The sequence below is a fragment of the Oreochromis niloticus genome, linkage group LG4 (genome assembly GCF_001858045.2).
Source record: "Oreochromis niloticus isolate F11D_XX linkage group LG4, O_niloticus_UMD_NMBU, whole genome shotgun sequence".
Lineage (NCBI taxonomy): Eukaryota > Metazoa > Chordata > Actinopteri > Cichliformes > Cichlidae > Oreochromis > Oreochromis niloticus.
The window spans coordinates 2806569-2831047 of record NC_031969.2 but is presented as its reverse complement, the minus strand read 5'-3'; the positions used below and the strand labels follow the sequence as shown (position 1 = coordinate 2831047).

The following is a 24479-nucleotide window of genomic DNA, read 5'->3' as shown; positions in this document are numbered from 1 at the left end:
AGGAGAAATAGGCTCGTACTTGAAGGAGCCTTGTATGTATAAATATTGTAAGAATAGGTTTAGTTCAGGTTTACTTCCACTGCAAAACACTTTGTAAAGCAGAGTGGAGGATACTTCCTTCGAGAGGTTTGATTAGTTAAAAAAAAGCAGACAAAATAACTGCTTAAAAATAGAAAAAAATATCAAACTTCATAATACTAAATACTTAAAAAAACAGCATAAAATAAATCCTTCTATGAACAGATTACATTTTGTCAGAAAATAAACAGCGTATCTTGGCCTTGTTCTGCTTTATTCCAAATTATGGTTTCTTAATGTGACATGTTTCTTTAAGCGTAATAGTAACTCTAAACAGATACGAAATTTTTTGCAGACAGCATTTTCTCTTGTGCCTGGGAATCATCTTCCTCGTGTATTCACCGTCTTCAATGCAGAAATCTATGCATTTTATGGAGTTATTATGGTGTCGCTGCTTTAACTGACGCATGGCGATCTAAACCAGTAGACACTGACCTCTCAAAAAATAGAATGAATAGAAACAAGCTTGGACTCTATGTGTATCGAAATTTGAGCTTCAGTCCCGACATAACATATTAAACAATTTACACGATGGCTCAAAGCAAAAGGGTGAGTGCGTGCACGGGGCAGAGGACGGCTCGTGTGACCGGTAGCCGAATTATTTGACAGCTTCAGTCCCACTCTAGACAGAAGAAGAGCTAGATTTGGAGGGTCGAAAATAGAGTTACACTATTACCACTCTTCGCCTAGTTTACTCACAACACGACCTGCTTGTATATTTCTTGATAAAATTGTGCTAGTGCTCACCAATGAACGGTTTAAAGTACGATTTTCCGTGTCACAAATAAAACAAAAGTATAACACTGTTCATTTTAGAGGATAAACTACAGCTATATGCCATAGCGTGCTGAATCGATTAGTTCATGTTGTATGTTGTATAAATTTTATGTTTTCATACAAGAAATCATGTTTGTGTCATCTACCTTCGTTAACATTTCCCTTAAACATGCAATAATTCTGTATATAAGAGTATTTATTTGGGTATCCGTTTAACTTAAAGACTGATAGAGACTGTGCGGTTTGGTTAAATCTAAAGTTATATTTTCATCAAGAGTGCTTTCGTGTCATGTGATGAACGCTTAGCTCGTACTGGAATACATGACTGATGTTGCATTTTTAAGCGTCTGTATTTGTGTCAACAATTTCACCAATATTTGCTCCAGCGCCTGCACCTGTGAAAGTTGGTAACACTTTGGTCAGAGTAAAAGAATTCGTTTGAGGTCTAGCAGGTTTGGGTTAATTTACGAGCATTTCCTTGTGTGTGTGTGTGTGTGTGTGTGTGTGTGTGTGTGTGTGTGGCCCAAGCCACGGCGTAAAACCAATACCTCTAAAGACTTTGATGGCGAACCTTGTTTTCATCTACGAAGCTGTTTCACTCACATGCGTCCCGCATTAAAAAACAGAAAAACATGGGGGCAAGGTCTTGTGCCCAAGAACGCCTATCAGCACAGCCTGTGTATACGCGCCTGCGTGTGTTCTTCTCCATCAGTGTAATGGTTGATTTTTCCAACTCATAATCCTTTAAAAAATCAATTTTACGCCCGCATTGGCTGTGGGTAAATATGTTATTTGATCACAGAGTGAACATATGAGTCACAAGACTTTTACGCTTTCAAAGATCACATAAACCGAAATCTGCAACATTTGCTGTTCGGTGGGATTTCATTAGCCTTTCAGCTAACGCATTATCCAAATAGTTCAAGTAAATTCGAAAATGCAAAAAGGAAGTGGTAAAATAATGCGCATGGTTTTCTGTCTTATTTTATCATTTTAAAGTTCAGCATATAACCCACATACTTGTATACAGACACACACATTTAGTATCACTGTATGAATTTAGTCTATTTGTGTTTATTACCAACCACCTCTCCCCACAGAAAACCAAACATAAATTGCCATTCTTACTTTGCGCGTCATCATTATGCACCAAATAAAACGCGTATATGTGTGGATACTGGCACATACAAAGACTATTCTAATCTTGCTTCATCTGTGAGGTAATAACTATCGCACGTCCCGAACCGGCGACTACCAGGACTCTCCGAGTCTCTCCGAGTCCTAATTGTCGCTGGCAAATGCACCGGTGCTTGGCGGCACTCCGCCAGCGCATTAATATCCTAGAACTACATAGTGAGTGACAAGGTAATTATAACCTCCACTCCCCCCCCCATCCCGCTCTCTCTCTCCCTTTCTCTGTTTCTCTCTCTCTCTAACACACACACACACACACACACACACACTTTACCGACTCCTCTCCCCACTTAGCCCCCACTTGCAGGCAGCCGTCACTACTTACTGTGCTGTGAGTCCAAGATCTTTCTCTCCGGCGTCCACAGAGCAGAGCAGAGCGGAGATCAGCGGTCTCCCAGTGTAGTGTGAACCGGAGCTGGAGTTGCGGCCGGTAGTAGTGGCCTGCTCTCTCTCACACACACATACTCCCTCTCTCCCCTTCTCTGTCTACTTTACTGACCCCTTTAGGATCCCCGCGAAGCAGTTAAACCGTCACTTGCTTTGGAGAATGCGAAATATATAGTACATTGTCAACTCCCCAAAACCATAAAACTAAGCTTATGGGACCCCACGTGACTACAAGCGAACCAGTGAGAGGTATCAGTCTGAGGCCAGGCTTGACCTTTACGATCCAACTTGGAGATAAAAACCCTCATTTGTTTGACATGTAAATGTCAAAGCTGCCTTTTTTTTTTTTTTTTTTTTTTTTTTTTTTACAGTTTAGCTCAAAGCAGAAAGGGGTTAGCTTTTAAAATATATCTCAACACACACAGAGGAGAAGCAGGAGATAGAGGCTGTGTCCAGCCCCACCCCCACCCCAGCGACTCAGAAGGAAAGCCTTGTAGTAGTAGGGAAACGGCAGCACCACAAGCCGGTGAGTTTAAAAGTTCAGTCGCTTGTTTACAGGAGAGGAAACTTAATTTGCCCGGGAGTAGCCTCCGTTCGGGCGGAAAGGAGAAAAAAGTGACCAATTTGTCCACCGCGGGTAGTTTGTTGTCTTGTCAGAGTTGGTCAGCAGAGTCGACAACTGGTTTGTGAGTGTGTGCTCTGTGTATACTTGTATTTGTAATTCTCTCTCTCTCCGTGTGTGTGTGTGTGTGTATGTGTGTGTTGACCCCTTTTGATGTTCATCACATAAAAAAGAAAGAAAAAGAAACTGTCAGTAAACCCAGTGATTCTGTGTGTGTGTGTGTGTGTGTGTGTGTGTGTGTGTGTGTGGCCCCCTTAGTGATTGCGCACTTGATGCAACCAATCATGCTTGATGTGTTGCGTCTTTATGCATGGTATACCTATTGTGCATTATATGTCAGAAAGTGAGTAAAAAAAACTACAAAAAGAGGCGAAAGTCAAAAATAAAGACTTAACCTCGGATTGAAGAGTTAGGCCAGATCTACATAATGTAAAATCAAACAACTTGATTTCAGCCTATATTGGAAGTCAGGTAAAAATAATAAATGGTTTGGTATTGTTGGCAAAATATGTAGTACTGCTTTAGTAAATGACCACACACGCCACTACTAACTATTGAGGCATATCGGTACAGCACTTATGGATATGAAAAGAGAGCAATTTGGTGTTCGGTATCTTGCCAAAGAAGACTTCCGCGTGCAGTTTGGAGGAGCCACAGACACCAGTGTTTGGCAACTGATGCTAACCAAAGCCCAAAATTTGCATAAAGATATATGATATAAATATGGTATAGATTAGGTAATATGCAAATACGACATATGTTCGAATCACTTCTTCAGTATCTTATATAAAAAAACAACAAAGCAAAAAACAAAAAAACATACCGGTATCAATCTAGATTCCTCTTAAGCTGTTTCTGCGACAGTTTCTATTATGAGCAGTTGCTTCAGTCTTTCTGTTTAATGAGTACAATGAACTTTATTGGGTTTTTTGTTTGCTTTTTTTGTTTGTTTTTTTACTTGAAGCTACAAACAAATACAAAAAGCTCACTGGCAGACAGGTTACAGGCCTTAAAGGACGGTAGCCATTAGCCATAACCACACTCATATAAACACGAACTCGCACACTGCACCTACAAATAGCCAACTGGTCACATTTAAAAATGTCAATATATATATATGTATATATATATATATATATATATATATACATCATTTGAGAAGCATAGAACCGATAATTACAATTATAATAACAATATAATACAGTTCCGCTTTTTTGAATAGTAGAGCTGTACACAACTTTTTGGATGGATAAACAGATTCAGGCAAAGGGATTCATTTTAAGTTTCAAACTCGAACACACGCACACACGTACACACACGCGCGCGCACACACACACCTTTTCTGCTTCAAAATAGCGCAGAATTTAATGGTAAGACAGCGAGTATAGTGGGTTTGGGGTATGCGAGGGTATACGTGCCTTACTGGATGTAAATAACTTACAATAAGACCTCACATGCTAACTTTTCTAGAAAGCATTTGGTCAGTTACAGAAATTCACACTTGACACATAAAACGATACTTAGACATTAAACAATAGGTAGGTAGCAATGTTGTAAGTAGGACATAAGGTAGGTAGCATATTTATCCGTGACTCCCCTCCTTTTTAAAGAGGACAACATAAAGAAACACTTTTTTTTGTTACAAGAGCAAGTACCACAGTCATGATTTTTTTACGTTGCCCTAAAACACCAAAGACCGACATACCAAACAAATGAAAAGTGCTGCGCTGCTGTACAGTACTCTTAAATGTTTCTGATTACATTTTGGAATTTTTTTCTTCATCTTCGTCTTCTTCTTTTGTTGGCCTCTCTTTTGTTGTTTTCTTCAAGTTTTCTTTATTTCTGGTTTGTTTCTTTCCTCCTCCAGGGAAGCGTGTACATGGTAGTATCATCTCTAAAGAGATGGACGAAGACAGATTCTGGTTTAAAACAAAGACATTTCTAGGGTTGGAAGGCGCTTCCAGCAGTGGCGAGGCTCATGCTTTTCAATTTGTTGTCCTTCTTCCACTTCATCCTCCGGTTCTGAAACCAGATTTTAATCTGCCGCTCGGTGAGGCAGAGCGCGTGCGCGATCTCTATCCGCCTCCGCCGCGTGAGGTACCGGTTGAAGTGGAACTCCTTCTCCAACTCGAGCGTCTGATAGCGGGTGTACGCCGTCCGTGCCCGTTTCCCGTCCGGGCCCGTCATATCTGAGGGTGATGAGAGGACAAAGGGCTTTTAAAGATGCGCCAACACGCGACAGAAACGGGCTGTTATTGAGTGCACACAAAAATAGAGTGCGCAATATTAAGTCACTATTTTACAGCGCTCTAAAATACACTCCAGTATAAGAGAAATAGTTGAAAATATCAATCTAAAGTCACGAACACCTCTGTTAGGCTGATGTTTTCTATGAGTCAAAGGATTCTCATAGACTGGAGCCACAGGTGTTTGTTTTATTGTATCAACCTCTAACGCCCCCACAAGGAATTCAACTTACTGTTTTATCAAAATCACCGAGCGTAAAGGCAGCCCTACAGCGAGTAAAACTGTCCATCATTCTAACCACAACCTTTCTTGACACATTTTATTTCTGCTATTTCCACTCCACAGCCTGCGTTAAAACATTTGCTTTTATCTGTCACATTACTTTTTTTCCCCCTTTTTAACCACCCGTCTTCACCATCACCTCTCTATATGCCCCATTTTTTACACCCTTCAGGGTTTTATTGCCCCGTCCTTTGCCTCATCTCTCTAATAAAGTTCCCACCCGTAATAAAGCTTCACTTTTCAAAGGAGCAAGCAGCTTCCAAAGCCTTCCTGGCCTCTCTTTCGGCTTCTTTTTTCTTTCTTTGCCCGGCTCTGTCTGCAGCTTCCCAGCCCTGTTGAGTTTTTCTTCCCCTCGTCTCTCCCCTGACAGATTTATGACGCTTTTGTGGAATTTGCTAAAATTAAAAAAAAGAGGAGACAGAAGGGGCAATTGTCCGGCGTTTATGATTTCTAAAACACGAAAATGTAATGGGAATTTTCAACTGAGAAGTTTTCTGGGGTGTACTGTTTCGATTTTTTTAGATCTTCATATCAGTATTTAAAAAATGAATACATCATTTGAAATGAAAGCATCAATATTAACCCAATGTGCGCAATTAAACGGCATTCCTTTGAGATTCATAATCTTGACAACTGATTTCTGACAGCCACATGAAAATATGAAATTGACGCAGTAGAAAAAAACCTGGTAGGGTGCAGACAAAAACGAAGAACCGTGGCTAATTGGGTATCTCCCTGCTGTTCTCGAGCATCCACTTTACACAGATCAAAGCTGCAATAATTCTGCACAATCATTAATGTGTATTTTAAGAAGCCCCGATATAGCTCCAACAAGCACTAAACTGTTACCAGTCCCATGTGTCAACACGGAGGCTATTCTATTGAACCAGCCATATGAATACTATCGCCTGAAACTTCTAGGATACATGGTAAATAAGTTGTAAACACAAGAGCAACGTGTACCATGACTAATGTGTAGCTTTCTCATCCAGGGGAATATCTGTGGTGTCTGCGCCTCGCTGCCAGTGTTGCCAGCGGCTGATCCCGTCGGGCCGCCCTCCTGCTTATGCCCGGTCCTGGGTGGCGGATTGCTGGCGTGACTAGTGTCCCGGTTATGCTGCAAGTCCTCGGTCTCTGGTGACGCATCATCCAGTTCGGTGAAACGCTGCACTGTGCCGCCACCGCCGGTGGAGGAGGCGGAGGACAGGTTTGGTGAGCTGAGATTACCGCTTCCTGCTTGATCCGAGCGAGGAGACGAACTCCGGGCGCCCAGTTTTGTGCTTTCGTTGCCGGGTGACAGCAGGGAGTCCGCCACAGAGGCAAGGGAGCAGCTAGATTGCTGTCTGAAGCCCCTGTCCGGGGCCGGGGAGCCGAAACCCCGCGAGTCCCCACCGACTGAGCCGCTCCCGAAGTGTCCTCCAGCGTTGGCGGTACTGTTGCTCCCCCTCCCCGGTTAGTGACGGTCAGGTCCATGCCATTGTAGCTGTAGCCGTAAGAGCCTGTCGCAGGGTGCATGGTGGCGGAGGAAGAATCCCTGTACGTCCCGCCGTTCATTGCGCCGCTGCTGCCTCCATAATTTAGCAGCTGATATTCGGGGCCATTTGGGTAGCGCCCCGAGAACGAGTTTACAAAATAAGAGCTCATTTAGGTTGTTTTAGAGAGTTGCAGGTTTATAGTTGAGTACTAAGGGGCGCTTGATTTGTTAGATTTCTCTGGGTCGTTATAACGCTGGTACTTTCAACGATTTATGATGTATTAGTGAATTATGGCGTTGCACTGTACTTCGTTTTTAGCTATGTATGCGCCGTCCAAATATGGGGGTGGGGTGGTGTGTGTGTGTTGGATGGAGGGGTGTGTGTGTGTGATGGGGGAGGTGAGGGGTGAGGTGAGGGAGGAGAGAGAGAGACACACACGCGGTGAGGGAGGAGGAGGGGGACGGTCACGTGCTTTTGTTGACCAGTCGTAAATTCTCGCCGATGACTTTGGAGAGGTAATTTATGCTCTGAGGTTTCAAATGATAAAGATTGGGCGGGGGAAGCTCTCCGTCTCTTTCTCTCCGTCTCTCTCTCCGTCTCTCTCTCTCCTTATTGCTAGAGGCGTCGGGGGTGAGCTCAGAGCGCCACCTACTGCAGATATAATTTATTGCACAGAAAGAAGTGTTAAGGGAGAAAGGACACACTTCAAAAGAGTCTAAGACAACTGCTATATAAAAAAAACATTGTGTGTGTGTGTGTGTGTGTGTGTGTGTGTGTGCTCATCACTAAGCTCTGTTAAGTGACCTTTTGCTTAGTCTCGCAATTAAGAGCCGTAAGAACCATAAAACCAAACGTTAATAATGAACACAATGGTATAAAAAAAAAACCCAATAGTAACTAGCCTGTCTCCACATACATCTGAGAGCTGTTGATATTTATTCCAGAGTTCCACCAGAAAGCGGTCTCACCGATAAAATACACGTTTGTTTGTGTTATGCAGTGTTTCACCTTGCTGCACTAATTGTTTGTACCTCAACTTCCGGCACAGGTACAAAACACCAGTAGGAAATATTGTGCAAAATATCACAACAATTAGGCAAATATAAATAAACAAATAAATAAATAAATACATCACAGACCAAGCTAAACAGTCAACACTACACAAAATGTTTGAATTATGGAAGTCCGACTGGCCTGCGACTGTACATTCTTTCTTTCTTACTGCAGCCTCCCTTGCAGCTGCATACGAGGAATGTTAAACCTGATCTGTGACGTCCACACTGGATGGAAATCTGCTGATTTATGATTTGTTGATTCCCGGGTTTGGATGCATTTCAGCCGCCGGAGTGCTTGTGTGTGTCTAAGCGTTTGCGTGTTTGAAGTAGGCCTCAGTGTGCACTCGGGTGTACACGCTTTGTTGTAACTCCGGCACAGCAGCTAGAACAGGGGACAGATGAAGAATTCCAGAGCTTTGTGTGTATGTGTGAAATGATACAAATGGATGTACTCAGTGGGGAAATGTGTGCAGTTTGCAGGCCACATTTCAGAGTGTCGGCTAAAGAAACCAGCAGTTGGAATGGAATTCATCTTGAATATTACAAAGTTGCAGGCACATTTAAAACACACGGGCAAGCACACATAACAGTAACATGGGGTTTAAAGCCACAAAAGACCCAGCTGTCACACTCCTCTCAGCACACCGCCCTTGGTATTTATAGATCAGCGCCATCGCACTGAATTTGTTCCATGAAATAGCTCACTGAACGAAATACATCGAAATATTTCAATGAGGCCAGTTTGAAGACAATCATCATTCAGTTTTAGCATAGAATAAAACTATCCGTCCCTCCATCCATCCATCCATCCATCCATCCATCCCTTTTCTTTCGCTCAACATACCATTCTCTTGAGCTGTACATGTTTTTCGTTTACTTTATGTTATATTGATTTTGTGGCATTTTGAGTAAGAATAAAGGAACGTCAGAATTTAAGGCATGAGTCCAGATTAGAGAACATTTTGCAACCAGTGCTTGTGCACAGATTCAGTTCCTTTTATTCTAATAATCTCATTCTTTGAGCCACGCAGATTTCAATATGCTTCATTTTTGGAGATTTTGATATTTTAACCAATTATAAATTGTGGTCTAAGAGAAACTCTTTCTAACTAATGCTCAGTTGACTTAAACAGACTAACAAACAAACAAAAACTCAAAAATGAGACTTTCAGTAGAGAACATCTTTCACTAGAGACAGAAAGAACAAAACAGCATGAAACATTTCCTCTTCGTTTTTTCTCCTTAAAATATGTTAAACACCAAGCACATATGTGCAATATGTAAAGACAAGTCCCCGTGATTCACAGTAAAACCATTTCCACTGTGTTTAACATAGAACATCTGCCAGCACGTAGTCATACAACTGATTTAAAATGCGAACGAAATCGCCAATCCAGTCATAGCCAAAGACACAAAAAGAAACCAAAGTACACTGAATATGTCTGTGCTGCAGAATAAGCTTTAATAGATTTTCTCTTGAGGTAATTTCATTGCGAGTCTCACTATATTCTCAATTTGTCTCTCAAAGTATTAAATTAAAAAAAATAACTAAAAGTATCATTAATTAAATCATGTGAAATCTTAAGTTCCTGGCCTCTGTGCTAGCCGAGGCTGGTTTTTCTAGGTGTGCTTATTAATTATTTACTACCAGCTTATGCCATCTTTGTCTTGGCAGTATTCCAACAGGAATTTATTTCTAAACTTAAAATGTGCATGCGTTAGATACATGCTATAATAATTGTACCTGCTTGATATGACCTAAGAACGTCAAATAATAAATAAATAAATATTTTCTGTTATGCTTATTATATGTGTTATTATACGCATAACTCGAACATTCAGAAATATATCTCGAATGTTCCGAATGAAAAGCCAGCAAATGCAATCATTCTAAAGTAACGCTGATTTAGACCACATTTGTCTTTGTGGTTTTCATGTTTCATAAGATAAGCTAATGTGCAAAATGGTGTGTGTGTGTGTGTGTGTGTGTGTGTGTGTGTGTGTGTGTGTGTGTGTGTGTGCGTTTGCACCCACATCAGTGAAACTTCCAAGATAGATACAACGCGACGGTCACTCAGGGGACAAGTAGAGTTAAAAGGTCACGGGGACATTGTCCACTTTGTCTGCGTGAAGTGTGTGTCTATGTGTAACGTGTCTGGCTGCAGGGCTCGAGGAGAGGTCAACTTTCTCTGTCTCGTTCTGGTCATCATTTAGTTTGAGCCCGCCATCAGCAGCTCACTCTCCTCGTCGCTTCCCTTCCAGATCGTTGCGTGCGCCTGCTTGGCCGCGGCCTCGTGTTTAACACCAGTAAGAGGCTAAAAGGCTCAAGCGTGTTAAAGTTGTCCTCTAAATCTTAAAATAAACCAATCTCAGAAGAATATAGAGGGCACCTTTGTGGGGCAGGAGGCGGGGTGGGGTGGGGGTGAGGGGTGGAGGGGGTGAGGGGAGCCCATTGCCGAGCTTAAAAACTGGCACCTTTCGCACGTACGACGATGCGCACATGCACACTCATGCACGCGCGTTCACTCATCCGAAAAAGTGGCACTTCCGGGCCATGCGGTCCCACCATGCACGCTCTGTCTTCTCCTAGCGGGGTGCGTTTTAATTAGGTTCATCATCCGCTGTGTGTATTTTGGCTTTTTCATCGTAAATTTATACAAACAGGAATTACTTTGTCTTTTTATCCTAACACTATAGAAAGTTATTGTAACTGGACGTAAAAATCTTAGAAACACTGTCTAACATGATCCTTACTCTTGACCTCATTGTCTTGGGCCGTCTGTTGTAGTGATTTGGCACATTATAAGTAATTTGAAGCACACAATCCCGTCAGCACAACATCAACATGTATTTATATACAAAAATAAAAATGCCTTTTTACATAAAAGAATTGTAACTTTACAATTCATCATTACGTGGGTACATAGGGTAAGTCCTCATCTTTAACCCATAGTGGTTCGGGTAATTCCTCAGGGGCTTGGAAGGGTGGCCATATCAGGATACATGTTTTTTTGTTTTTTTTTTAAATGCGCTAAATGTAAGATACATGTTTGAAAAGGGATACATGCTTTTAAAAGATGTGGTAAAATGCAGATTACACGTTTTAAGAAAGAAAAAAACAGGATACATGGTAACTGTTTGAAAGATGCGGTACAATACGTGTTTTTTGGAAAGAATCAATCTTTCAGAGAAAACATTAGCGGCCTCCTTTGTAACACTCTGTGACCATCCGCAGCTGTCCGATTTTCACCACATCCTCCCCCACTACATTGTCGTATGCCTCGGTGATGGCGTAAAAGACTTTCCTCACTGATTTCAGCTCATGCAAGAGAGTCTCTGCCACTGTGCCGACTTTGACGTCGTCCGTTTTGATGTTGCGGGCAATCAGGCCCGTGACCCTCTACCATCAGCGTGACACCATTGAACCATTGCAACATCATCAGAGATGAAACAAAACTGACGTATGTCATAATGGTCACTAAACATCAGCTGTGTGAATCTGGCAGGGCCTGTAATCAGCTCACAAGATGGCATATTTGTTCGCATGCAGAATCGACCCCACAGAGAGCTCAGAAGTAGTTTATTAAAACTTCTGATTGCTTTGTTTACACAAATCTTAGCAGGGTCTAGTCTGAAGCCTTCTAGTCTGATGCCTTCTCTCTCATAATAGTCTTGAACAAATTTCTGCTGCTCCTCAGCTGTTTTGACATTTTTCGGGTATCAGATTGTCTGCATCGCTGAGGTTTGGCACTTCCCTAATAAGACTGACACACTGTTTAAGCCTTATGTCAAAACATTTTTGAAATTCAAGCAGCAGGCATCTGGATACCCGAAAAATGTCAAAACAGCTGAGGAGCAGCAGAAGTTTGTGCTGGGGTGTGAGGGGGCATACCCCCCCCCTCCCCTCACCCCCTCCACCCCTCACCCCCCCCCACAAAGGTGCCCTCTATATTCTTCTAATCTCAAATCCAGTAATGCTGAGTGTGACCAACCTTTACTGCTCGTTAATTAATGTTAGAATAAATGAAAATTCATTTCATGGCCCAAAGACACACACACACAAACAAACCCTAACCCCTTTATAAAAATAACCTTTCTCCATAAATTCCTTTACATTTTATTGAACATTTGTCATAGGTAGTATAGGTAATTACTTGACAATAACACATAAACAAAACATGTAAAAATCGATAAAATATACACTTTCCTGAATGTTTTTAGGTAGTTTGGCGAATAACATCAGTAGGTTAACAACTGCCACCCCACCCTAAGCTTCAACCGGTCTCCCGATATTGAAAATTTCCCCGAAACCGTAGTTACATTATTTTCACCATACAAGGCGTTTTTCCCTTGCTTATTTCTGTACAGTTTAAATATGAACACCATAAGACATACATACCTCCAATAGTTTTTCCTCCCTTCGTGTATATGCAGAGCATACTTGCACGTGTACTTAAAGGTATTAAAGGCTACACACATTTACAAATAATAAGAAACAAAATCGGGAAGGAAACAGCCGGAAGTCAAGTTCTAAAGCCCCCAAAACAAGTTATAAACCCTAAAACAAGTGCCTTACATGATGTCTTTGAAAGAATAAAAAATAAATTAAATATGCATAGCCATAAAAAAGTACAGTAAAAAAACCGGAGGCGGAATGCAGCAATAAATTGTGTTTCAAAACTACTTGTGGCCTTGTGTTGGTGGCCTTTAAAAAAGTTTTATTCATCTATTGTATTCTTTAATTTAATGCCATGCTCCTTTCCCCTCCCCCTTTTTATCGTATTTGTCCCTTTCCACTGTTAGATAACCGTTGCTGTAGAGTGTTTTACAAATTATTACCAAATATCAGACCACTCAGAGCGGCAAGTACAGCCTACAGAAAGAGTTGATGTAAGAGGGATAAAAATAAATCCCCCATTCCGTTGTTTCACCACTGCTCAGGTAAAAAAAAAAAAAAAAAAAAAACAGAGAGAGAGAGAGAGAAAAATGCGGGGGTGGGGGGGTACTCTTGAAAAACTTGGAGGCATGACATTATTCAGCATGTCTTCTCTTCTATTCTGCCCTTCCTTTTACGTGTCTTACATCAGTTTATTTTTCGTCCTGTTTTACTCAGTCCGTTTCTCCTCTTCATCTGCTCCGTTCGCCGTCGAGGAAGAAGAAGAGGATGTAGAAGAGGAGTTAATCAGCTTGTTCTCCTTCTTCCACTTCATCCTCCGGTTCTGGAACCATATTTTAATCTGTCGCTCCGTGAGGCACAGCGCGTGCGCAATCTCGATCCGACGTCGCCGCGTGAGGTACCGGTTGAAGTGAAACTCCTTCTCCAGCTCGAGCGTCTGGTAGCGAGTGTACGTCTGCCGACCGCGTCTCCCGGGGCTACTGAAGGTCCCTGAGAGTCAAGGAAAGAAAGAGACAGATACATTTGAACCAAGATAACAACACCGAGGCGTTAACTATTCTGTTAACAAAAGTTAGCAGAAAAGTTCATCACATGCATATTCTATTCTATTCTATTCTATTCTATTCTAAGTTTCCACAACAGTGCCTGTTTAGTATTTTCTAGGCTATGTTGCCCCTCGCTGAAATTAAGAATCACTACTGTTCACATTAAAAAAACACTGCAGACAGTGGCTGCCATCTAACAATGTGCACCATCCCTTAAGGACACTGTTTTAATGTGAATTTAACATTGTTTTAGTAAAATGTTTGGTTTACTTACTCTGACTGCGAAGCCGCAGATTACTTTTGGATTTGTGAAAAGTGAAAACTTGGACAAAATAACAACCATTCTACAGGAAATTTGAAAGTCGTGGTTTATGAAACACACAGAATAACTATGTCATATAAAGTTGCTGGTGGTAAGTAGCAGTAAATTAAGAAAATAATAATAATAATAATAATAATAATTTTTCCCGTTGTGGGGTATATACTCCACCGATCTTCACTAACAATTAAGGCAACTTCAGTTTATGCATTGATTTGAAAGTAAGAGCATGGATTGCAAACCACAAGCTATTCATATCTAAATCCAAATGACCATAAATAACTCTCCCCTTTCTCTGGCTACTATTTGCACCTTTAACTGTCATTTATAGCCCGCTCTTTGTTTTCCTCCATATATATTTATTTGCGGCGAAATATGTTACCACCTCGTCTGTCATAACTCGGAGTGTCCTGCAGGGCTTTATAAAACACTAGCTCTGCATCATCTGCTATTACTCATTCTACCCTCAACAGGCCGTTTTTCTCTCTTAAAGATGGTTTGCAGCACAGGACGGTGTTTAACACTTTAGGTTAATTCATGCAAGAGTGTAAAAGCACAAACTTTTAGGAGAGCCGGCTAAATGAAACTATTTCACATTATTTCTGCCACGGTTTGCCTCACTTTCACTTTAAACTTAGGAGCCTTTAGGCTATATCTATATACGATTTGAATCAACAGTGAATAACACTGTCTACGCTGCAAAGTTAACTCCGGAGGCTCAATAAACGATAAGGGAGAAAAGGTCAAGACCAATAATAGCAACAGGAAATGTGAGATATCTTTATCAGCACAGAAAAGAAACGTTTGCGAAAACAAAACAGTTTTTATCGCATCTTATTGGTCATGTCTCAAAGCAGAGTATGTCTGAGAGGAAAACAGTTTTCAAAAATAAAAGAGATTAACTATTCAGACACATTTGAATAAACGAATAACTGAGTGTGGATATTTTGACTTATCTCTGTATTTCCTCTCTATCTACATCATTAATTTTTTATCTACTCCTTGTTTTCCCCCACACTTCGCTTTACTCGGTAGCATCGTCGCAGGTCACACAGGCTACAGTAAAAGGAGCCGCAATGCAAACAAACCCGTTTTATGACGGACAATAAAATACAGAGCACATGACTGACTGACAGGTCAACATACGGGGATCATAAAGCAGCTTCTGTGGCAGGAGGAGGGAAAAAGGAAAGGAAATCTAACAGAGGCTGACAGAGGAAACAAATGTCATTCTTATGACTGGGATCATAAAATATGCAAGAAAGAGAGGAAGAGGAAGAAGAAGACACTCACCGTTGCAGGCGTTCATCCGCTGCATCCATGGATAAATGGGCACTGACGCCGACTGTTTGTCTTCCATCGTTTCTCCGAATAGCCCCTTTGCACTGAGCCCTACGCACTCTGTTTTACGCTGCACGCCGTCCTGACTGAGCGCGAGCTGATGCTCCTCCAGAGCGCACGGGTGTTCCTTATCCCTGTAGAAACTCGTGGCTGCAGCTGCGGCCGCCGCTGCCGCCGCTGCCGTGGCGTAGTCGCAGGCACCGGTTCCGGTCGCGCCCCCAACACCGACCCCCGCCGCTGCTGCTGTCGCCCGGTGTCCGGTATATGCTCCATTGGCCGCCTGCTGGTAGTAGGTGGACGCCGGGTACGGTTTGTCCTGGTGTGCGCCGGGTCCGCCGGCGCTGTATGCCACGGCTGCGGTAACGGCTGCTGCCCCCGGGTAGTGCCTAAGCGGGTGGTCGGCGGCGTATCCCGATGAGTAGAGAGGTATCTGACCCAAAAATGACTCTGCTGCCGCCGCCTGCCCGCTTCCACCCGTTCCCGGTAGCGTCACCGGGAAAGAGGAGTTGACAAAATAGGAATTCATCAGGAGAAAGAAGAAAAAGAGGAGAAACAGGAAAAGAGGAGAGGGGAGGACAGGAGGGCACGAAACAAACACAATAACAACGTTCACTCGATGAAGAAGGAGAAGGAGGAGGAGTAGGCAGAGGCTAACGGCTAGCAGCTAACGGTTCTCCCTCCCGTCCTCCTTCCTCTGCCTTCCCCTGCCTGCACTTTATGATTTGTTGTGTTTTATAGCCGACAGTCCGACGGGCTGCCGCTATCACTTAGTGTATCGCAGATTGGGAGGAGGTGGGGGTGGGGGGGTGTATTACGTGGGCTGAGTGCCAGTGTGGGACGGAGGGGCGTGTGGAGGGTGGGGGGCAACAGAGAGAACCTCTCCGTGTGTGTATGCGCTCGGAGAACATGGGATGGGGCGAGAAGGGGTATTGGGGTGGGGTGGGGGGTTGGGGGGGCAGACACCAGCTGACCTCGAACTGACCAATGGGAAGCGTCCGTGCCTGGCATTCGTTCGCTCTTTTCCTTTCGTTGGAGAGGAAGAGAAGAGGAAGAGGAGGAGGTCTGGGAACTACCGAATACACCCCCCACCACCATACACAAACACGGTCTCTTTCTTTCTTTCCTTTTTAATTCGTATCTAATCTCTCTTTCTAATCTTCCCTCTGTTCTCGGTGACATTGCGCAATCACACCGGAATCCTCGGCGCGTTAAATTGATTCTTTTCTCTCCCCGTGTGTCTTCCTCCGTCTGTTGTTGGACCCATAAAAACCAGCAGCTCTCACACGTATGCGCGTTTTCCCCTTGGGGTTGGGAGAGAAGGCAACCGAACAATAAAATATGTTTCCCGGCGCTTTGGAGATAATACCGACCGCATTAAAATGAATTTGTGGAGCGTAAATCACAGCCGGGAACGTGCGCGCGTCTTGTGTGTGCAGTGTGTGTGATGCTAGTATTTGATTCAGCCTACTATATAATATGGGCCATGTAATTGGAGTGTTGTATATTTGCAATTGGTATATTTGGTGGTTGGGTAGTTTATGTCCCCTCTTTGGTCAGTGTGTGTGTCCTACTCCTATCGCAGGCTGCTATTTTCTCAAGCATATGACTAATTCAATCTAGAAGGGATTTTCGGCACATAATCTGATAGAAATGTGAAAGATAACCCGGGAAACCCTTGTCTGCTATATATATATATATCTTTATATATATATATATATATATATATATATATATATATATACTGCTATATGAGTAGCATAACACTACTCAGTCAGAAAAATGCAACTCATATACTGTGCCAGAGTGTGCTGGGTTTAATCAGCGTGTGCAGTGATTTATTATTTTCTTTTTTTCTTCTCCCGTGACACTGATTAACCTGAAATGTAAAACAGGAAAAAGAAAAGAAGTATTTTTTTCTTTCTGCTTTTTTTCTTAGGGTCATCTTGACACTCATTAGACCCACGCGCCTGAAGCTCTTTCAATATATATATGGCCATCACGTCCATGTTTATATTGAACCCAAATATACTGCATTGTTTTAAAAAACAAAACAATTAGAATAAACTCTTAAAATAAAAAACAACAACCAACAAACAACAACAAAAAAACCGTTATTATAGATTTGTTAGTTTTACCACTAACAAAAAACATACTACATACTGTAAAGTTCAATTATATTTTTTCTCAGTTTTATACTATACGGAACGATAATTATAAATGTAAAAGAAAAAAACGTAGCGAATGGCTACACTGGTGTCACAAATTATTATTATCATCCCTTAGAATAATAAAAACTAAATTTACACACACACATTTTGCACTCTTTTTGCAAAGAAACATTAGAACCTCCCTTTCCTTCTTCAAAATTAGAGAGGAGAATAAATAGGGTCGAGCTGGGTGGAGGGTGGGGGTATTTCGGCGTGCTTTTCATTCGCGGTCACAAACGGAATATGTGTCGCTGAGGTCGTAAAATAACCGCAGTCATAAATAAGTCCCCCCCTCTCGGTGTCTTTCTGTGCTTCCTCTACAGGCTCTGACTTGTCTGAATGGCCGAAATGTAGACAGTTTGACTACCAATAGAGACAAAGCCTATTTTTACTTTTACTTCACCTCCCCACTTCATCAGTTCCTCAATCTCTTCGTTTTAAAGTAATACTGTTCAGCGTAGGAGAACAAATATGAATTTTAATCCCCGAGCCGCGCGTCCTATGCAGGATTACACAGACTGATGGAGAATCTGTCTTCTGAACTTTTATTTTGACCTCTCTCTCTCTTTCTCTCTCGCTCTCTCTTGTTGGCAGGACGCTCCGTTTCCTCTCCGCTTTGTGGGAACGGGAAGCAACAGCATTGTGTTGGAGCTGACTGGTGTAATCATTAATGAGCACTAACAGTCGGGACAGGACAGGCATGGCCTACAGCCTGGGACACACACAGGACGGTAATACTATTATTATATATACAGCCTATTTGCATTAGCACGGTATTAACGTGATTGTGGCTTTGGTATTATATCTGTGGTAGGCCTATACCAGCAGCAGCCCACAGAGTAAATACGAAAACTTTGAAAAACACAAATAATAATAATAATAATAATAATAATAATAATAATAATAATAATAATAATATACAGGCAGAATCATAGCTTTTCCTGATTCGAGGTACAGCTCGACTTAAGCTAAGAATATTGTCAAGCCAACTGAAGTGTTGGTATAGTAACATACCGAAAGTTTTGTTACGAAGCCTCTGTGTATTTTATATGACAATTTTGAAGAGATTAGAAGCTTATTTAATGTATAGATTAATGTAACATTTTGAGAATAACTTCAGAGGAGATCTCACGAGCTTGTAGTTTGGTTCTAATGCTGGAAAAGCAACATGAAACAGGATAGCTTAATATTACCCCAAATTGTAACCCTTCTGTTAACCCTAATGCTATCAATGGCTAATGTGAATGGCTATGATTCAGCAGGAAATGAATGAGGTAGTGTCGGCTCATTTTTCTTATATCATGTGACTGCGTGGAAATATTCATAGGCAACACTGCATGATGACATTGTCCTCCATGTTGCTAGTGGACATATATTTATGTGTCATTGCAGATACAAATGCAGTTTGGGAGAAGCGAGCGGCAGACGAGACGAAAGAGCAGAGCAAAGAAAAAAAACGACCTAAACTTTGGAAACTTTTTGCTATTTGAGAACCGGATGGTTGGTCCCTGTGTGAGTGTGTGTAAGGGAGATGAGTGGGGGCTGGACATAAAGGAATAGCAGAAGGACATAGTCTGCTTTAAAGCTAGTAAAGAAGTCACAATTTATGTCACATGACCTTACGCTTTGTTGTGTTGATATTTGTTATTTGTTGTTGTGCCTGATATTTCCTTGTGTCGATGGGGATATTGAAGTCTACCAAACTTTAACTTGCCGTCCACCAGTATTGAAAAAAAGGGAACGGGGCTGTGCACCGACGCTGCTAAGAGCATTACCATTACATTGCGTAGGCTAGACCTTTGTGCCGCAGTTCGACGAATTATTCATTCGAGTACCGACAATACTGTAAAAAATGGGAGACTTAAAAGACAAAAAATAATATAAGCTACCTCGGATGGCTTGTTAGCTACTTTGACCACCCCAAAATCAGTAGGCTAACAGCCTTCCAGTCATTAGCACTATAGTTATTAAGTTTCTACCACTGGTCCAGCACTAATAACAGGGTAATGACAAGAAGCGAAATCTGTTAGAAGTATATGAATCACAATGACGCAAATAAATAGAAACTGTAGAGAGATGGAATGGTCTAGATTATATCAGACAACAAAGAAAGCAAAAAGTTAATATTGTGGGACATTCTCCCACGTTGAAAATTGGTAGGATGACAATTGCAAATCTCATCTTTTTTCTAAACGGATATGTGTTTTAAGCCTGCTGTATTCCTGCACAGTAAATCTTTCTGGTGCAGCTTCAGAGTAAATAGCCAAGAGGCGCTGAAGGAACTCCAGGAATCCGGGAAACTTCAGAGATTATCGACAATTAAAGCTGAAAGAGTCAGGCGGCTGCTTTATGGCTTTATGGATCCCTTTCACCTTTTGCGCGCGTGTGTGTGGGGGTGGGGGTATGTGCGAAGGAGAGAGAGAGAACTCAGGACTTTTATGGTTTTATGACTTTTTATGACTCTTTACAAGGAGTCCGAGGAATGGCTACGATCTGAAAAACCGCCCCGCAGCAAACCGGCAGATGAACAAATGTGTTGTTCTCCGCAAGTAACGAGCACTGTGCAGCTCACCTGCGGTTTATTTCAGCCGTGGCAGTGATAGGGTCGACTGCATTTCACGGGTTAAATAATTAACCGTCTATGAAATTTAAAATTCACTGCTTATCCTACTAAAGTACTCTTATGTAGCATTTTAGTTCGAGTTATTTGTAAAAAGTAGTTTAAAACTCTTAGCGCATCAGACTGGCCCTCTTCTGGCAGAGCAGACGCGTTTATTGCAACCACTAAAATAACCTTTAATTTAACCCTGTCTCTCATCAGTGTAATTTAAAGAGAAACTGTGACTAAACAAAAAAAATAAAATAAAAAAAGTAAAAAGAATATGCGATTAAACTGTATGACATGTTAAGTAAGTGGTCTATTATAATGTCATTCATTTAAATTTTATATGGATTTTGCCCATCTCAGAAAAAACAGGGACATTTTTTGACATAAGTAGAATACTTTCGCTCTTTGGATCGTATAGAAGATTCCAGAAGTTGCGATACTTGAAGATAAAAAGTTCATGTGTTTAGAGTTTAGATAAATAGAGTTCCTATTGCTAATTCTCTCTCGCTCTCTCTCTCTGTGTGTGTGTGTGTGTGTGTGTGTGTGTGTGTGTGTGTGCGTGCGCGCGCGCGCGCGCGAGAAGGAGACCTCTGCTACTGCACCAGTTAATGACAAACTCCAAAAAACTGCCTGACTAGTACTTTCTCTTGTTTAATATATTAATCGTTTCCAGGCAGCTTGAGTCGACTCGCCGCGTCCTTCAGGGTACTGTGAGCACGCGCTCCAGGTCAGTTCACCGGACTATTACCGGTGGACGGGAGCCCTCAGCCACAAAAGGCCTCGGGACCAGTTAAAGTTTAACGGTGGGTGAATGCAGCATCAGAAAGAGACCCATATTTTTCGGCTAAATAAGAAGAGTCGAGCTTGATTATTCAAACAGTCTTATTCGACATTATTTGGTCAGGTCAGACGAAAAATAATAATAATAATTATAATTATAATAATAAAAATCATAAATTAACTTCTGATACTATCACCCTGGCAATCGTTATCTAACTGCACAGAAAATCCTGTCGAGGTATTTGTCCGCTGCGCAAACCACAAATAGATGAAGGGAAAACAAATTTTCTGTCTGATCTCAATACTCTGAAGTTGAATGCTGAATAAAACTAAGACTATGCTAAAATCATAAATTAAACTGAACACCATAGTTTTCCCTCCATGAGGGTCTTTCAGATGATTACACACACGTTCACAACTGGAAACATATATCTGAGGGGGACTGCACAACAGATTTACAGATAAGCGTGAGTGATAAAACCACAAAGAAAGGACGAATTAATATGCTTACACAGACATGAACACAGTGAAGCACATGCACTCCCTGCTTGCCGCTCTATTCCGAAACAGCCCTCCTGACCAATCAGCATAAATTTTGCATCCAGAATTACTTTTCCGTGAGCACATCCAGTGCTCGTGCGCAAGCGCAAACACGCACACACACACACACACACACACACACAAGAACACCATTCTTCTGGGATTTTGTACACACACGGTTTTCTACACGTTTCATTCACCACTGTAACAGCAGCCAGGTCTAACCTTGGAGACAAACCAGGACTGAGAGAAACACCCGTTTCTCTACCTCAGTGCTACAAGTCGACCTTTCCAACCCTACATCAAAGATAAAAAAAAAAAAAAAAATCCTTCAGCATACACTCCTGTGAAAGCACACAAAAGCTTTTTGCACCACTCGCTGTGGCTGACCTGGTATTATTTTTCTAGAGATAATACATAAGTAAAATTGCGGGCATGGTTTTTGTAAATCGACACACTTAATAACGCATTAACACTGACCCAGGGACGTATAACTTGTGTTTCCGAGTCTTGAGAAAGAAGAACCTGTGTATGTGTCTATGTGCTCTTTGGTATTGTTGTTAACGGAACACTAGATGGCACCAGAGTGTCTTGTTAGGTGCGGCCTCTGGGCTGCTCTGAAGCTTCATTGTGAGGACTGCCGCCGAACACAAACAGCCTCCGGATTGTGTCTGTCTTTAACCGTTGCTCCCAGAGCTGCGTGATCACAGCCTTACAGGAAAACAGACTGTTGGCTTGAACTTATCTACCAAAACAGAGAACACAAGAGAGAAAGACACACATTGCTCGTACCTTATATACCACTCTCCAAATGTTACTGTCTTCATTTAGTATTATATAACAATTCTATTTGTGTTAAATTATCCATTTTAGTTCCAGAATTAAGACATACATTAACATTTGTATATGATCCAAATTGTTTGACGGTTAAATAAATGTATCACTAAAAACGGCACTTCTAATTATGCTAAATACGACCGTAAACATCTCTCGAGTCCGCGCACACTGCTGCTCTAAAACCTAGTCAATAATAATAATAATAATAATAATAATAATAATAATAATAATAAAACTAATACCACAGTGCTGACATTAATGAGTGTCAATAACAGATTCGAGATTCTGCGTGGTCTTTCTCTGTTCAATAATCTCAATACGATATTGATATCTGCGACAAAAATATGCATATTTTAGCATACGTGTTTGTGTCGTGGTAAAATGTGACACAACAACCCATAAGTATGCTTAATGCATTTCAGCAAAGTCAAGTTTTTAAAGCAATTGTTTCACGGTACCTGGGACCAAAAAGAAATTAAATTTCAAATTTTATTAAATTTTATCTAAACAGCGCCAAATCACAACAGTCCCCTAAAGGCGCTTTATATTGTAAGATAGGCCCTACAATAGAAATCCCTTCTAATCGCAAACACATTAAAAAATATATACATCATTTATTATAAGTTTTATTCCTCTGTTCTGTGTTTGCATTTGTTTTATGTATCACGTTCAGCGTACCCCGTAACTTAACGAATGCACGACGAATTTCTGTTCCATTTACGACTACAGACGGAATAAAGAATTTGAAAAGTTGAAAAATCTGTAGGCACGACTTAGTGTGATCGTGGCTTTAGAAAGTCCGGCACTGCGTATTGCATGTGGCTGACAATATATCCCTAAAACGAGGCACTGACTTTATCTTAAAAAACTGGTGTTTATTGAGAATACTGAATTTCTCACAAAGGAAGACTGTTGATTCTAGGGTATATGTCCATCATGCTATAGCTTACTATTAAGGATATCCTTGTGTCTACTGTGTGTTTTAAACCATCCTACCCCATAAGAATGATTGTGTTAGCTGTTCATCCACAAAGCGGAATTGGAAGCGACTCGAAATGTGGTTTTACTGTAAAAATACATGTGTATACATTTCTATGAGTGGTTTGTGAATAATTAGACAACAACCAAGTAAATTACTATAAGGTAAAATACAAGTTGTTAAAGTGTATATTTGCTCAGCGAAAATTTCCACAGCTATTTGCAGCCTTGCAATGTTCTTAGACAATCAGTCAGACCCTGTTTTGTATGAGGCGGAATATCAAGGTTACATGTGAGCACATATGAGCGTTAGAAAATAACATGTTACTATAAGAAAAACCATATAAGCTTTAAACATTGGGTGATAATGATTTGTCAGTCAGACAAGGTAAAACATTAAAATAAAATCTTCATTTTTTGTTCTTGTGATCAAGTGTGTGTGTGTGTGTGTGTGTGTGTGTGTGTGTGTGTGTGTGTGTGTGCGTGCGTGTCTGTGTGTGTGTGTGTTTGTGTGTGTGCTCTGAGATGAAAAGTCTGGCTTTCTGATATTTGAGACGGCAACAAATTGGAGACCAAAGAGTGTTTGTGACTGTGGGGTTGTGATTGCAGGGAAAGAAAAAAAACGCCTGCTCCAGGGAGGAAATGAGAAGGGAACCAAAGCCATAAAAGTGAGACAGACAAACATTCCTGTGCTTGTAAACTATCTCTCTCTCTCTCTCTCTCTCTCTCTCTCACAAACACACACACACACACACACACACACACACACACACACACACACTGTCAATCTAATGAAAAACAAAAAAACGAAACAAAAAAACCTACACGCTGGAAGTAAAACACTGACAAAAACCGCAGAAGCTCATCTTCAATTCACCTGCAGCCAGATGCAAACCCCCAAACCAGAAAACTATGTTGCTTTTATCTTTAAAAGTCATATTAAATGAGGGACTTCAAATTCTGCCAAAGCCATCAGATCAAAGCCGATCTTTTTCATGTGCATATTTGCCCCCTCCCTGCCTACACAATGGGCAGCTTTTGGTGGAAAAGCTGGAAGCTAATCTTCCAGTTCTCAAACAGCCGAGTTTCGAGCAATAGATGGCTCCTCGACAGCCAATGCCGCTATTTAAACTAACCAATATATCTGTATACATCCAGCTAGGAAACGGTTTATTCTGAGATGGCGGAGCAACGCTTCGTTTAGAAAAATAAAAAAAAACAAAAAAAAACAAACAAAAAAAAAAAAAACAAATGAATCAACTAGATGCTGCAGAATTGAGAAATGCTGCGCTCTGACTCCTTTTCACTGC

At 41.4% G+C, this 24479-nt stretch overlaps 3 protein-coding genes and 1 long non-coding RNA gene across 8 annotated transcripts in view; 1 reads left to right on the top strand and 3 right to left on the bottom strand.

Annotated features, from left to right (window-relative positions):
• hoxb3a (homeobox B3a) overlaps positions 1–24479 on the bottom strand; it is an 80257-nt gene that overhangs the window by 54865 nt on the left and 913 nt on the right. For 2 of the 4 annotated variants that reach the window (XM_025906671.1, XM_019358336.2), the window contains exon 1: positions 2375–2739. The exons of the other annotated variants lie outside the window; for them this stretch is intronic. The gene's annotated coding sequence lies outside the window, so the exon portion shown is untranslated. Of the gene's footprint in view, positions 1–2374; positions 2740–24479 lie in introns of those variants that run through there. 4 annotated transcript variants of the gene reach the window in all.
• hoxb5a (homeobox B5a) lies at positions 3956–7461 on the bottom strand. Its single transcript, XM_003446381.5, is given in 3 exon segments — positions 3956–5247; positions 6551–7027; positions 7030–7461. Coding segments are annotated over 3 exon segments (927 nt in total). The 5' UTR covers positions 7232–7461; the 3' UTR covers positions 3956–4999.
• On the bottom strand, positions 12222–15956 carry hoxb6a (homeobox B6a). Its single transcript, XM_019358340.2, has 2 exons — positions 15172–15956; positions 12222–13503 (listed from the first exon to the last, which is right to left on the bottom strand). The coding sequence occupies exons 1-2, from the start codon at positions 15743–15745 to the stop codon at positions 13223–13225; spliced, it is 855 nt and encodes a 284-aa protein (XP_019213885.1). The 5' UTR covers positions 15746–15956; the 3' UTR covers positions 12222–13222.
• On the top strand, positions 16159–24398 carry LOC102077826 (uncharacterized). Of its 2 annotated transcripts, none has more exons than XR_001224520.3 (3): positions 16159–16325; positions 18021–18157; positions 18819–24398. It is a non-coding gene; the product is annotated as an uncharacterized LOC102077826 (long non-coding RNA). The 2 variants fall into 2 exon arrangements; XR_269137.4 differs by having other exon boundaries at positions 16161–16279.